The following is a 14,415-nucleotide window of genomic DNA, read 5'->3' on the forward strand; positions in this document are numbered from 1 at the left end:
TTCCTTTTATTATAAAATATTCAATTCAGTTCAGTTCAGTTTAGTTCAGCTCAGTTCAGTTCAGCTCAGTTCAGTTAATGAGAACAGACCCTAAGATAGGACAAACTTTAAGGAATGAACTGAGTAATTGTTGACCATATAGTCATTTGATGCATGCATCTCATACATTTAATTATTTAAATCGAATCATATATTTTATTAGGTTAACCCGAAGTTACTAAGAGAAAACCGAATCCGAAGTCATCCTGATTTTATCAAAATATCAAATTTATTAAGTTTTACGAAGAACTTTTTAATCACAACTCGAAATCCAACCCGAACTCCACCTATGAACCAAATTAGATTTATACGGTAAAACATTGCAAATTTAAAAACTGGTTTACTGAATTTTAATGGTTTATATAATAAAAGGTGTAATTAAATCACAACGATTGGGGTGGTGGCGCAGTTGGCTAGCGCGTAGGTCTCATAGCTTCTGAGTAATCCTGAGGTCGAGAGTTCGAGCCTCTCTCACCCCAATTTTTTTTTTCCCTTTTTTTTTTCCACTAATTACTCGTATTAACTAACCTATTTTCATTTTAACGCCTATATACTCGGAGTCCTCCATTGAAGCGCCCTTCTCAGCTTTCTCTCTCCTCCATTCAACCGCCTTCTCAGGTAATTTCTTTTTTATCATCGAATTTGAATTCTTAAGGTTTAATTTCATACTGTTGTTAATTTAATTATAGGTATAATCAACTTAGGGTTCTTCTAAGGTGGAGTATTGAACTTTTGTTTATAATTGCTGAAGTTATTAAAGCATATAATGACCAATTTTGTTGCTTGAATGAATTTTGTTATGTGCAATTTACGTTTATATTCTTATAAGAGAAAAATTTGTGTAACTTTAGAGCCTAATTTGATGATTAACGACCAATCTTGTTGCTTGAATGAATTTTGTTATGTGCAATTTACGTTGATATTCGACAAAAATTATATGTAACTTTAGAGCCTGCTTTGATGATTAAGTTAAGTTTGATTGCTATTGTGTTGTAATTTTGAGCCTAATCAAATCATCGACTCGAGTGGGGAAATAGTGAGGCTATAGTGAGGTTCGAGCTCAAGTCTATTCCTATTTAGGCTTGGATAAGAAGATGAAGGTGCCCCTTTATTTCAGGGAGGTCATGTAGGTATTTTTTTGGTGTTCCACCCTAATCTGGATTTGGGATCAGTTATGGGTGGTTAGGTTCCAGTCCTCTCCCAATTGTTTCGTGTAGGTATTGGTTTGGGATATATTATCTAATTACTAATGTATTTGCTGCAGATGGCTAGATGGGATGAGATTTTAAATCTTCCCGTGCAGAGTCCTCCAACATTGGAGTTTAGTGCTTCGGATGTAGTTTGGTCCAAGGTAGAAGGATGGCGAGATAATATAGATAGGGTTGCTCTTATACCGTTTGCTAGGGTAGATGATTTTATTAGGGGTGAATCATCGAACAAAGATTGCCCGACTGGGTTTCATGTTGAGGCTAGGAGGCATCGAAGTGCAAAGGCGTCGTACAAAGTCAAGGTTGATGGGGTGCTTGAGTATATCTTGTGAGTTTCAGTTTCCTTGTTCTTTATATGGTTTACTTTTCTTCATTTCTTGAGCATTAACATTATTTGTTGCTATATCGTTTACATTGAATCTCACATTTGGAAATAAATTAGTCTATCTCTACTCATTTCAAATTTTGTATGCTATTGTTGGTTTTACATTTCAAAATTCAAATCTGACATTAGGAAGTCATATTAATTTAAACATTTCATATTTTGTATTTTATCGTTGACTCGTGGGCTACATATTGCCATACTGCTAGAGGGATCTCTTTCCTCAGTTTTATTTCTTATAGGGTTTGATTAATTACTTGAACAAAGGGATTCTTTAATTGGGTTAACTTTCATTTAATTTCAAATGTGGTGACAAAAAAAATGAGATGAGATTTGATTAGTACAGCAAAATTTGAATTTCCCCCCAGAGTTGCAACAATTGGGAGCCTAAATATTCACCATAAGTTTTTATCATCCTTGTAGGAATATTTCATTCATCTAATCATACATTCTTGATTCTTCTAATTCTGACTTCATTATGACCTTTTCACCCTATAGGTACTGGTGTTCCTTTGGGCCAGATGACCATAGAAAAGGTGGAATTGTACGGCCAAGTAGAAACACTTATATCCCAAAAAAGAAATCTGCTGGACGTCCAGGTACAAAAAGGGGTTGCACCTGTCACTTCATCGTGAAACGCCTCATTGCCCGGCCTTCCGTTGCACTTATCATATATAATCAGGATAAACATGTTGACAAGAGTGGATTACCCTGTCATGGTCCACAAGATAAGAAAGCAGCCGGAACTCGTGCTATGTATGCTCCATACATCTCTGATGATCTTCGCCTGCGTGTTCATTCCCTATTATATGTTGGTGTACCTGTGGAAACCATTATGCAGAGACACAATGAATCAGTAGAGAAACAAGGGGGTCCTTTCAATCGTGATGATCTTCTAACGCATAGGTATGTAAGAAGACAAGAAAAACGAATAAGGCGATACAAGTATGAGCTAGATGCTGATGATGCTGTTAGCCTGAGTCTGTGGGTAGCAAATCATCCGACATGCGTTTTCTTTTATCAGGACTTTTCAGAGTCTGAGCCATTCACAGTTGGAATTCAAACTGAGTGGCAGTTGCAGCAAATGATACGATTTGGCAATCGTGGTCTTCTAGCCTCTGACTCGAGATTTGGAACCAACAAATTTAAGGTTTGTTCTGTTTTCTTTGTTACTATTCTATTTCTTATTTAATGTATCCATACAATTTTAAACTGATTATGATTACCCTTCTAGTGACTCTGTTGGTTTATGTAGTATCCGGTTCACAGCCTTCTCGTGTTCAATTCAGAGAACAAGGCTATTCCAATAGCTTGGGTAATTTCCCCAAGGTTTACAAGCAGAGATGCATTCAAGTGGATAAGGGCTCTACACAACAGGGTTTTAACAAAAGATCCTGCATGGAAGTTAGCTGGATTTGTTATTGATGATCCTTTAACTGACACTGGGGCGATCAGGTATGTCTTTTGGATCTAAAAAACCATTCTGGACCTGGCTGATATGTCAACCTTGTCTTATAATGTTATTTACTGGTACTTGCTGTGATTTATGAAGTGTCAGAGAGCAGCAATTAAATAATTATCTCACCCTTTCGTTAAATAGATTCTTGCTTCAAATATATATATTTTTTTATTGATTTTTTTCCCCCCCACTGAGAGAGGAGGAAGTGGGGTGTTCACTTGTCAGACAACTTAGCATTTGACTTGATGCAGAGCACATATAAATTAGAATATGAAACATTAAGCACAATTGATTCGAGTAATTCGACCTTGTACTACAAAGCTTAACTTCATGTTTTCTAGTAGACCAACACTTTGTTTGGATTAAAGGATATGGAGGGAAAGGAAGAGAGGTGAAATGGAGCCATGAAGGGATGGATTATCTTTCATTTGGATAAAAAATGAGGAAGGGAGGGAATTAGAGAGGAGAGAAACGGAGGGAGTAAATTGTAAGAAATTGATCTCTCCAACAATAGAGAGGTTATTCTTCCCTTCCCTCCCCTTCTTTTCCTTCCCCTTTCTCTATCCAAACACAATGTATAGAAGTCCCACATCTCTCTGATCAACCTCTGAAATGTTTGGGCACATTCATCTGTAAAGGTTTTTAATTTTGGAATGGCAGCATCATGTCTGACGTTTCTGAGTAAAATTTTTAATTCAACTGGTCTGCAATTTAATTAAGGCCTTGGCCCCCCCTTCCCACAATGGCACTACCTGTAGTGCTATACCTATTGAATTTGTATTAGTTCTGAAGCACTTTTCTATTTGAGTGGGGCTATGGGCATGACCGTATAAATAATTATATAAAACTGGGAATTCTTAAAATGAGACCATTTAAATATTGAAGTGTATTGACTATGATTCTTAGGAAACATATAATTTTACTAGGACCACAAAAGCTGGCTTCTAGTATGATGCTTAAAAAATTGCTTCTACGTAGTGTTATAAGTTGATATAATGAAGTGTGCATCTTGCTCATACATATGGTGACTTGCTCAGGGATATATTTGAGTGCTCTGTGCTGATATCTACATGGCGTATCCGTCATGCATTGCATAAAGCCCTAATGAAGAGATGTTCTCAAACTGAAATGCGAGTTCAAATATCACAACGGCTTGGGCAGGTTATTTCAGAGATCTGCACTGGACAAGGAGATGTGACTTTGTTTGATGGTTTAATGGAGGATTTTACGAGTAATTCTGAGTTTATGGAATACTTCAAGGCTGTGTGGTACCCCAGAATTGGTTAGTCAAGAACTTTTTAGTGTATTGTTCAACTTTAGAGGAATGTGAGGACTTGGTGGCATCATTCTTTATATGTTTGTCTAGAGTATATTTTTGTAGTATACTTGTGCTGATTGCCTGGCTGAGTTTTCCAACCTCACTCAATAATGTATTTCTCACTCTCTTGTTATGACTTGTGAGTGCTTTTACCTTCTTCCTTAACAATGGTTTTCCACTTGCCAGGGTTTTGGGCTACTAGTTTACAAACCCTTCCGCTTGCCAGCCAGGAGATGAGTGCAGCGATTGAATTTTATCATTGTCAGATGAATGTAAGAGTATTAAATGAGATGGATCACAGTGCATATCAACGTGTGGATTGGTTGGTCGATAAACTGTCCACCCAAGTGCATTCTTACCTTTGGCTTGATGAGTGTCCAGCAAAGCATGATTTTGCCCGATATTGGAGAGATGAGTGGATGGATGGGTTAACATCTTGGCGCAATTCATTGAAGATCCCAGACTCTGATGTTATTTTAGAAGGTCAATTTGCCAAAGTCATAGACCAACAAGATCAAGACAAAATATATCTGGTATCAAATCCTGGTTCTGAATTTTCAATTTGTAATTGCACTGTGTCCGAAAGTGGTAATTTGTGTGAGCATGTTTGCAAGGTTAGCTGGTTATGTCGGAAAAAAAAGTCTTCAATACCTTCTCTCAGTTTGCACCAATACAAGCAGGCATTGATCAAAATGCTGTGTTGTACGCCTCATGATTCCTTGATTCGTGATCATGCTGTTTCTCTATCAGCTTTTCTACAGACACAGCTAAATGCTTTAGCAGATTTTGACAGCAGTGAGAGAAACATCAATGAGATTGAGCAGCAAGCAGGATTTACAATGTCTTTGGATAATAATATTAGTTTGGCCATCGGACAACAAGGTCATACTGTGGTTTTAAGCAATGCTAATAGTAGGTTGCTAAGCAAAGGGTCTGTTGAAAAAGGGTCATGTAATGATGGTGCATTTCATGATGAAATGGAGATTGACCCTTCATCTATATGTATCTCACCTTCTGGTTTATTTGCTATGCATGGAATTCTTCCTGCTGATAGTCTGTCAGTAAACGGGGACAAAACTCTTCTGTCAGATTCCCGTGGTATGATGGATAATGAAGCTTCAAAAGATTGTGACACCTCAGATCAAGTTGATCCAGATGTTATGATGGAAGAGTCTCTATCTATAGATATCCCTCTCTCTAAAGAGTCCCAAGATCTGTGTTCAGTTATCAATCATGATTATGATGATTGTGGGGATAAAGTTGCTGGAGCAGTCGATTCTATTGATGACAACACTGTTCTTAAGTTCTATAAGAGGTCAAAAACCGCTAAAACAGTTGGGCGTCATCCAGCAAAGAAACGGAAAACCACAGATAAAGAGGATATGAGGAAAGAGATATGACCACTGAAGTAATTTACTTGTTTTAGTGAGAAATAATGTGCTGACTTTGTTGGTAAGAAGCAAACAGAGTTTTTTTGCTGCAAGTCTAGTTCATGTGGAGGTTTTTGACTCAGGAAGACCCTCAATGTGGTTATTACTGCTTTTGAGGAGGTTGAAGATCTCTAAATTTCTACTAGTATGTGATGACAGGTATGCCTGCTGACGACATTGTTTAACCATGTTATGTATCTACAAGGAGCAGTTCTGAGAAGTTCTTGAAGGCTCAGCAAGTCCTGATGGGTTCTCGAGAAGAGAGGTAATGCAGCCATGTAGGGGCCTGTGCAACCAAGCAAATGGCATGAAACAAGAATTGTCTTGTAATTTCTGAGTATATGCCGTAATTTTAAAACATGATATAGGAATTTTGGTGTTAACTTTGTGAATAGAACGATTTGCACTTTTAGATGTTTGAATGTAACTAAAATGAAAACTTGGTTATGCTCTGCAAAGCAGTAAGATGTTGGAAATCATAGCAATGTGGCTATTTTGCCACCTTCTAGTAGTTACCATTTATTTTTATGGAGTTAAAATTTCTGTGGAAATTATTTTTGGAAATAAAATGCTTGTTCAACTTTATCCTGTCATGCATGATGCTGTGACTCTTATTCATGGGGAATGGATTAATGCTTATGTAAATCTGGACTGTCCCAATCTTGGCTGTAGCTAAAAGGAAAAACAAAAAAACACACATAGACAGAAATTCTACATCCCTTCACCAGTCACATTCCATCATGTTAACATTGATAAGGATCTAATTCATCAATACTTCAACTAGTACTGCAGCTACAACTGTGATCACCATTGGCACTCGAAGCTAAACTGTCTTGCATAGAGGATAAAATAGCTCTCGTAAAATCTAGCATTTATACAACAATAATGCTGCAAGGATAAGTAACATCCAAAACAGTTCGAAACACAAAATTGTAAGGCTAAACTACATCGAATAGCTTTAAAGGGACAAACGATAATGTGCAAGTCAAAATACATTGAGATTTCACAAAAAACATGATCAGACTAAATTCTAGAGCGCAGGTATATGCACACTAGAATCAGCAATACAAAGAAACAAAATCAGACTTGTTTGTTTCCAGCAGCCTTTTCTTCCTTCCCAAGAGCAATAACAAGTTTCTTTAATATTGCTTCAGTAGGCTGGTGAGCATTCTCAATTGCTTTTGAAATAGATTGCCATTTCTCACCATGCTTAGGCTCTGCAGCAACACAACGTTTCAGCACATCCTTCTGCAAGTCCTCAGTTCCATGCTGAAGTTCAAATTTGTAATACAAAGCCCAGAAATCTCCAACATCTGGAGCAAGTGTTACTGCCCTGTTGAGCCAGCTCCTTGCCTTGTCCACCTTCCGGTCATGCCAAAACAGCTTGGCTACAGCAGCAGTGACATGGGGATCCTGATCACACTTAGTAAGGGCATCTGAGCTCTTCGCTTTACGTTGAGGGCGAGGAGCAATCTCAATTTGAGTCGCCCATAATATACCACTGTTTGGACATTCTTGTAGAGCCTTTGCCAACAAGTTATCAGCCTCTTTCTTGTTGCCGTGCCTAAGTTCAGCTCTAACAGCAGCAAGCCACAGATCAGGGCTATGAGGATTCCTTTTCCTAGCCATAGTTAGAATTGCTCGAGCTTTACTCAGTCCAGTCATCTTCTCTTCAAGTTTTGCAAGTGAAAGCCATAGAGGAATACATTGTGGGCAGTTTTTATGACCAGATACATAAGCTTCTTTAGCCTTCTCTAGCTCTCCACACCGTTCATGAAGCTGTCCAAGCATCAACCACAACTTGAAGAATGATGGGAAGCGTTGCAGGCCTTCATCAAGCAGCCTCTTCTCTTCTGCAACATTACCAAGTTCTCTCTCTGCAATGGCGGATTTCATCCATACTCTTTCACTGCCACCTCTTTCTCGGGCCTTAGCAAGGAGTATTTTTGCCCTTTCAGGTTCATGGTTTTCAAATTCAAGTTTGAAAGCAGCAAGCCAAATCTCCTCAGAGTTTGGAATAGCTGCATAAGCTTCCTGGAGGATTGCTCGAGCAGCAGGCACATCACCAGCAATCCATTTTTCTTTAGCACCCATAAGCCAAAGAACTTCAGCTTGGGGCACATAAGTAACTGCTCTCCGTAACAAGGCATCAAGAGAATCCTTAGTTCCATGACTCTTCTCCAGTTGTGCTGCTTTAAGCCATATACTCTTCTTTGTCAAGAAGACAGAAATAGCATGAGCGTATATAGCCCTTGCAGTTTCAACAGACCCTCTCTTCTTGCATTCTTCAGCATCAGCTACCCATGTTCTCTTCCTATCTTCTTCCTCAACCCCAACACCAACAGTGTGTTTAATTATAGCTTGGCAGGTGACAACAGACCCAGCACGCTCAGCAGCCTCAGCTTCTTTCATCCAAGCTTCTCTGTTGATGACAACTCCCTCTCTTTGTAGGGCCCTGATACCCCTGTCTATGATCTTCTCAACCATTGTAATATTACCATTAGCTTCCTCCAACTTTGCTGCAGTAATCCAAATAGCTGACTCTTTTGGGAGATACAACCTGGCCCTGTTTAGCACTTTCTTTGCCGTATCATATGTTTCCAGCCTAGCAAGAGCAAGCCAGAATTCTACTTGCAAGGGGCAGGACTCCACAGCCCTATAAAGTAATATGCTAGCTTGCTCCTCATCAGCAAGCTCAATAACTGCCTTCCACAGCCTCACAGAACTAGCTATATGTTCAAGCCCCTTCCTTAGCACCCTACTCTTTTGTACATGATCTTGCTCCAATTTAGCAGCCTGAAGCCACAACTTCACAGAAGTTGGAATCATTTTAACTCCCCTAGCCATCACAGCCTTGGCGTCATCAGGGTTTGCCAAACGACAGGCCTCCAGCCAAACATCCTCGTTCTTGGGACACTCCTCACATCCCTTCTCAATTAACAATCTAGCCTCTTTAATCTTGCCAGCAACCTCCTCTAGCCTTGCAGCTGCTATCCAACCAGGCGGATGCTTTGGATTGGTTTGTATGACAGATTTTAATAGCAGCCTAGCCTTCTTAATATCTGAAATCTCTGCATCACTGGTAAGCTTCATACTTTTAAGATCAGTCAAATACCCTTTAGGATCAACAACCGTCTGCCCTGACACAGAATCAGATAACCTGTCAAGCTTCAGTGATAACACCGTACCCCTACCCTCACCAACGGCAGTCAAATCCGTAACAGGGGTCTGTGCCCAAGGTGTCTCTGTTCCACCAACGCCCCTACTCTTTGGATCAAGGGCCGTAACATGCTCTTTCTCCTGCCTAGCCTTCTCAAGAAGTGTATCAGGCACAGGCACAAAACTCTCAAACCTCTTCTTCTTATTCCTCATTGAATAATCCCCAATCTCAGGAAGATTGTCCCACTCCTCCACCGTCACAGTATGCAACTTCCTCTTCAAATCAGCAAACTGCTCAGTAATCTTAGGATTAGAAGCCCGATACTTCTCAATCTCTTCCTTCAATCTAGCCTCCCTCCTATCCTTCCTCCTTGAATCCATCCTCTTATCAATAGCCTCCCAGACCGCATCCGCCTCCTTATCGTCCTCATCGTACTCAGCCGAGGCAAACAAACCAACATCATTCCCCTCAAATTCATCAAAATTCTGATTCTCATCATACCCTTTATCCTCCCCTTCCTCCTCATCACCCTCCTCATCAGCTCCCTTCCCCTCCCCTGCCCCTGCCCCGGCCCCGGAACCTGCCCTCGTCCCCGCCCCCGCCCCTGCCCCATATCCGGAACCGCCACACTCCCAATCGGAGCAGCAGAGCGGTCAGGCATATCCATAACCGGTCTAGACGGCCCAATATCAGACCGGGTCGTAAACCCGGTAGCTCCACGACCCAACCCAGCAACATAATTTGATGGTGGTTTCAAATACATAAAATCAAGATTACTCTTTGATTGCACAGGAGCTTGCATACCTCCGCAAAAAGGGATATACAGGGATAAAGTTGAATTCAATTGAATACCCAAATCAGCAATTAAACAATCAAAATCCCCAATTAATCTTTTGGATGATGATAACAAACATTGTCGTTCAATTGGGAGGCCTAATCTATCAAAAATAATCTGGTGAAGATTCCCTAAAGTAGTTGAATTAGGGTTTACATGAAGAACTAGGGTTTTATTGTCAAAAGTATTGAGATAAACCATGATTGTAAAATTGAGAACAAGTACCTGGAAACGGAGATGCTACCTTAATCGTCGATGAACTCTTCGATTTGCAGAGAAATGCTGTAGTCGTAGAGTGTAGAGGATACAGAATTTTGTTTTCCACAAATGAAATTTTTTTTGGCGGTTCTTCGAGAATCCAATTAACCTTTACTCCGCATTAGGCTATGGTAAGTCGGCTATGTTAGAGCAAGTTTAGCCCACATCATTTTATGTGGTCTTATTGAAATGATGTCATCGAATTCTTGTTAAAACTCACTAAGATTTACATAAATTTATCAAAATGATATCATCAAGTTTAGCAAGTTTAAGATTTGGGGTGACATCATCATTTTGAGTCTTAAGATTTATACTTGAGACTTTTCCCATTTTCCTTCAAAAATCAAGTCTCAAGTTGAGTCTTGAAATTTTAAAACTTATCTTAAAACTTGAGATTGGGATATACTTCACTTTTATTTTTATTATCCTTTTTTTTCTTTTACACTTTTCTACATATAATATGTCAAATATTTAAGTTTTAGGGCTGGGCGGCGGATTTCGGGGTCAAGGGAGATCAGGATTAGGGTTTTTCGGGGCTTGGGGAGGTTTTTTTCGGTGGGATTTGTTAAACATCGCCCGCAAATCTCCACATAAAGCCCACAAAATTCACTTGATTTGACAATATTGCCCTTGACCTAAAAAAAACACTCACACTCTCATCACTCACACTCTCATCGCTCATCTTCTTTCAACATCTCAAAAAAAAAAAATATATTCAAACAACGGCAATGTCGAGGCGGCAAGGCAAGGAATTGGCGGCGGCGGCGGAGGGAAGGAGGTCTCAAGGAGGCAAGGTACAATTTGTAAAAAAAAAAAAGGGAAAACCGCCGTGACGGAGGAGGGGCGCCTTGGCCGGACGCCAAGCCAGCGGTGGTGGCGCCAGCTGCAGAAGCCGCAACCAGTAGGATGGCGCCTGGGCTGGACGCCATAGCCACGGTTGTGGCGTTTATTCAAAGCGTCGCAGCCGTGGCTATGGCGTCCAGCCCAGGCGCCAGCCCACTGGTTGCGGCGTCTGCAGCTGGCGCCACCACCGCTGGCTGGGCGTCCAGCCAAGGCGCCCCCCCCCCTTTTTTTTTATATTTGTATTAAAATATTTTTTTTTTGTGTAATATCTTTTTCAATTGTTTTTATATTTTGTTGTTTATTTTTATAAATTTTTTCAATTTTGTTGTATTTTTTCTATGTTTATATTTTGTTTACAATTATTTGTTTGTTTTATTTGTACATTTTAAAAATACAACTATTTTTTCTATGTTTATATTTTGTTTACAATTATTTGTTTGTTTTATTTGTACATTTTTATTTTTATTCTCAATTTCAATTTGTTAGTACATTTTTTTGTTCATTTGATATTGTTTTTGGTTAGTTAATTTATTTTAATTTTTATTATTGATATTGTTTTTGGCTAGTTAATTTAATTTAATTGGGAATGAATTATTTATGTTTATATATATTCTTATGTGTTGGTTTTATTTCCTTTCTTAGTGTATTTTTTATTCTATTATTTTTATTTAAGTGTTTTGTTAATTTCTTTATTATGTTAATTTGTTAGTATGTTTTTAGTTTATTTGATTTGGGTAGTGGTAGCTATTTTTCGTATAATTTTTTGTATGTTTATATATTTTTAAATTTTTTGTAGAATTCACTGCGTCATCATGGTGCGGGGAAGAATGTAGAGCTTCTTAGTAGAAGCTATTCAGTGGAGAGGTCGGGGCATAGACATGTTAGATCCCGTGGTATTTCGGCCTCGGCTCGTAGAGAACGGATCCACCGTCGGGATGAGGATGACGATGACGATGATGATGCTGAGGAGGGTGACCAGGAGGAGGAGTAGGAGGAGGGCGCGGATGAGGATGAGGATGTGGACGATGGCAGTGGACCGTATGATGATTACGGTCCAATCAATCAGAGGGTTGATGACATGTACGAGACACATATGGTGGAGGTGCGTAAGGGTAGGGGTGGTAGGTTTGTTAGTAGATCTGGCACATCATCTGCGTCCACTGTATCTGGGGCAAGCAGGAAACGGTCGAGGGTCGTTAATGATTCTTGGGTTGTTAGGAGTGAGGTGCCCGGTGGGCCTGTTGACGGGAGTGTGATTCCTAGCTTTCTAGGACACATAGCTGCCCGTATTTGGGAGGACCAGGAGAGGCCTTCAGTTACGGGGTTGTTGAAATGTCATACCCGGGAAAAGACTTGTAGCTTTTTGCGTACATGGGCTGAGGCTTGGCCGGCGGAGAGCGAGATGTTCGAGCGACTGGAGGGCACTGGGGTGAATCACGTTCCTGCCACCATGCACGATAAGATTGACAGTACGCTGATCACGGCTTTCATTGAGCGATGGCAGCCGGATACAAACTCTTTCCACCTTCCGTTCGGTGAGATGACGATCATGTTACATGACGTCGAGGCCATTCTGGGGATTCGTGTTGAGGGTAAACGACTTTGTGCTGTGGCTGATGCGGATCAGGCAGATTTGCTGGCGGAGTTGTTGGCGGTGGACAGGGATGCACTGTACACCGAGGCGCTTGGTGTTTGGGAACACGGCGGTGTGAAGATCGCATCCGTGTTGCAGCGGTGTTTGTACCCCAGTGCACGTAGGACGCACGACGCACAACTGAGTGCTTATGTTTTTCTACTCCTCTGATGTACCTTGTTTCCGGATAAGAGCGGCGGAAACAAGCTCAGGCCACGCGACATAGTAGAGGCGTGTGACCCCGACAGTGTAGGCCAGTTTTCCTAGGGATCGGCTACGTTGGCGTATTTGTATCGTGATGGGCGTGCGAACGGTCGTACATTCCACACTCAATCAAACACATTTATTAACAAACACCTTACAAACCAAGCATAATGACAAGTAAGAGTTCGGTCCACAAGGAACGGGATATGATTGCCAAAGATCTTTACACTTAAGCTAACTCGAAGTCAATTGGTGAATTGAGGTTCGTCTAGAAGACAAACAAACTATGGTTCTAAATCAATGAATTAAAGATACTAGGGAATGAGATCCACTCAACCAAGGCAAATAGGCAAACGGGGAGTAAAATAGACAAGATATAGCAAGGACTATATGTAAAATCAACCTCATGCAATTAGAAAACAACTCACACTACTAAACTTAGATTCCTCATTAGTTTAGCAATAGATGATACATAATCAAATTACAATAAGTAATGACGTACTCAATTTACACTTCCATGTCAAATTAGGCATATCATACTATCAAGCTCCTTAGTCAAGGGTAGCTAAACCTATCATGAGGAACTAACAAGCAATCTCATATTATCAATTTAATTGCAATTCAAACATCAATGCTTCTCCCACATTTGCATAGTTAACCCAAAAGGTCGAGCTTCACCCAACCCCTAGCAAGAAGACTACTCACAACTCATGTTTATCAACATGCAATCAAGAATTAGGGTTCTAAATACTTCAATAATTGGGGAAAAGTGGTTAACAATTGAAATAACTATCATCTAATAACAAATTACCAAGAACTAGGAAGATTTAAATAACATGCAAATACCAAATAAAATCTGAAATTAAAAGGAAGAAGGTTGGAGAAATTACTAATTGAAGCTTCAAATGTTGAATACAAATTTCCCAACTTTGAGAATAATTCTTGAATTTCACTAATACAATGATTTGATTTTATGAAAACTAAGCTAAATTAATCCTAAGGAATGTTTCAAACTAAGAGAGGTTTCTGAAAACTAGGCTACTGTCCTCCTTCTCCCGTCTTTTTTAAACGATCTCAAAAGGACCTTAAATAGTCCGTACAAAATTGGCTGAGATCGAGAAAAGGTCCGACCGAACTCTGGGTAAGTTCGGTCGGACTCAGGGTAGGTTCGGTCGAACCCTGTGTAGGTTCGGTCGAACCTCCCTGATCCTTGTTTGGTCGAACTTTTGAGGTTCGACCTCTCCTGCAAAATTGCTGAAAACAGGTTTGACACTGCCTTCACTGCACCCTGGAGGTTCGGTCGAACTTTTGAAAAGTTTGACCACACCAAGGTTCGACCGGACCTTTCAGAGGTTCGGCCACACCTCCTCTTGCACTTCCTTTTCTTGCTTCCTCTCCTTCCCTTTTTCTCCTCTTGCCTTTGTCCATGGCTTCCATGCTTGGCCAAGGGGCCTCCCACCGTGCATAGGACCGTCACGGAACCTGCAGAAGATACCAAAGTTCACGAGAGCATGGGGATGATAAAATAATGCATAAAGATTATCAAAATAAGCATTACTTTTCATCAACACAAAAAGAAGCCATAAGAGGATAATGAGGTGGAAAAACCTAAGAAAAATAAGAGGAAAAAGACCTAAATACTACCC

At 40.1% G+C, this 14,415-nt stretch overlaps 2 protein-coding genes and 1 non-coding gene across 3 annotated transcripts; 2 read left to right on the forward strand and 1 right to left on the reverse strand.

Annotated features, from left to right (window-relative positions):
- The first annotated feature begins 433 nt into the window (after positions 1 to 433).
- On the forward strand, positions 434 to 518 carry TRNAM-CAU. The gene is given in 2 exon segments: positions 434 to 471; positions 483 to 518. It is a non-coding gene; the product is annotated as a tRNA-Met (tRNA).
- LOC110714646 lies at positions 441 to 6,429 on the forward strand. Its single transcript, XM_021893199.1, has 6 exons — positions 441 to 657; positions 1,304 to 1,575; positions 2,128 to 2,779; positions 2,885 to 3,084; positions 4,126 to 4,370; positions 4,593 to 6,429. Exons 2-6 carry the CDS (start codon positions 1,304 to 1,306, stop codon positions 5,804 to 5,806), a joined length of 2,583 nt encoding a protein of 860 aa, XP_021748891.1. The 5' UTR covers positions 441 to 657; the 3' UTR covers positions 5,807 to 6,429.
- Positions 6,430 to 6,653: 224 nt separating this feature from the next.
- LOC110714647 (protein STABILIZED1-like) lies at positions 6,654 to 10,226 on the reverse strand. Its single transcript, XM_021893200.1, has 2 exons — positions 9,627 to 10,226; positions 6,654 to 9,576 (listed from the first exon to the last, which is right to left on the reverse strand). Exons 1-2 carry the CDS (start codon positions 10,030 to 10,032, stop codon positions 6,917 to 6,919), a joined length of 3,066 nt encoding a protein of 1,021 aa, XP_021748892.1. The 5' UTR covers positions 10,033 to 10,226; the 3' UTR covers positions 6,654 to 6,916.
- Between the last annotated feature and the right edge of the window lie 4,189 nt (positions 10,227 to 14,415).

Source organism: Chenopodium quinoa, unplaced genomic scaffold, assembly GCF_001683475.1.
Source record: "Chenopodium quinoa cultivar QQ74 unplaced genomic scaffold, ASM168347v1, whole genome shotgun sequence".
Lineage (NCBI taxonomy): Eukaryota > Viridiplantae > Streptophyta > Magnoliopsida > Caryophyllales > Amaranthaceae > Chenopodium > Chenopodium quinoa.

Coding starts and splice junctions, on each gene's coding strand:
- LOC110714646 (XM_021893199.1), top strand. CDS start 1,304: ATGGCTAGATGGGATGAGATTTTAAATCTTCCCGTGCAGAGTCCTCCA. Junction 1,576..2,127: donor GGGGTGCTTGAGTATATCTT/GTGAGTTTCAGT, acceptor TTCACCCTATAG/GTACTGGTGTTCCTTTGGGC. Junction 2,780..2,884: donor TTGGAACCAACAAATTTAAG/GTTTGTTCTGTT, acceptor TGGTTTATGTAG/TATCCGGTTCACAGCCTTCT.
- LOC110714647 (XM_021893200.1), bottom strand. CDS start 10,032: ATGGTTTATCTCAATACTTTTGACAATAAAACCCTAGTTCTTCATGTA. Junction 9,577..9,626: donor CTCTGCTGCTCCGATTGGGA/GTGTGGCGGTTC, acceptor GGACGAGGGCAG/GTTCCGGGGCCGGGGCAGGG.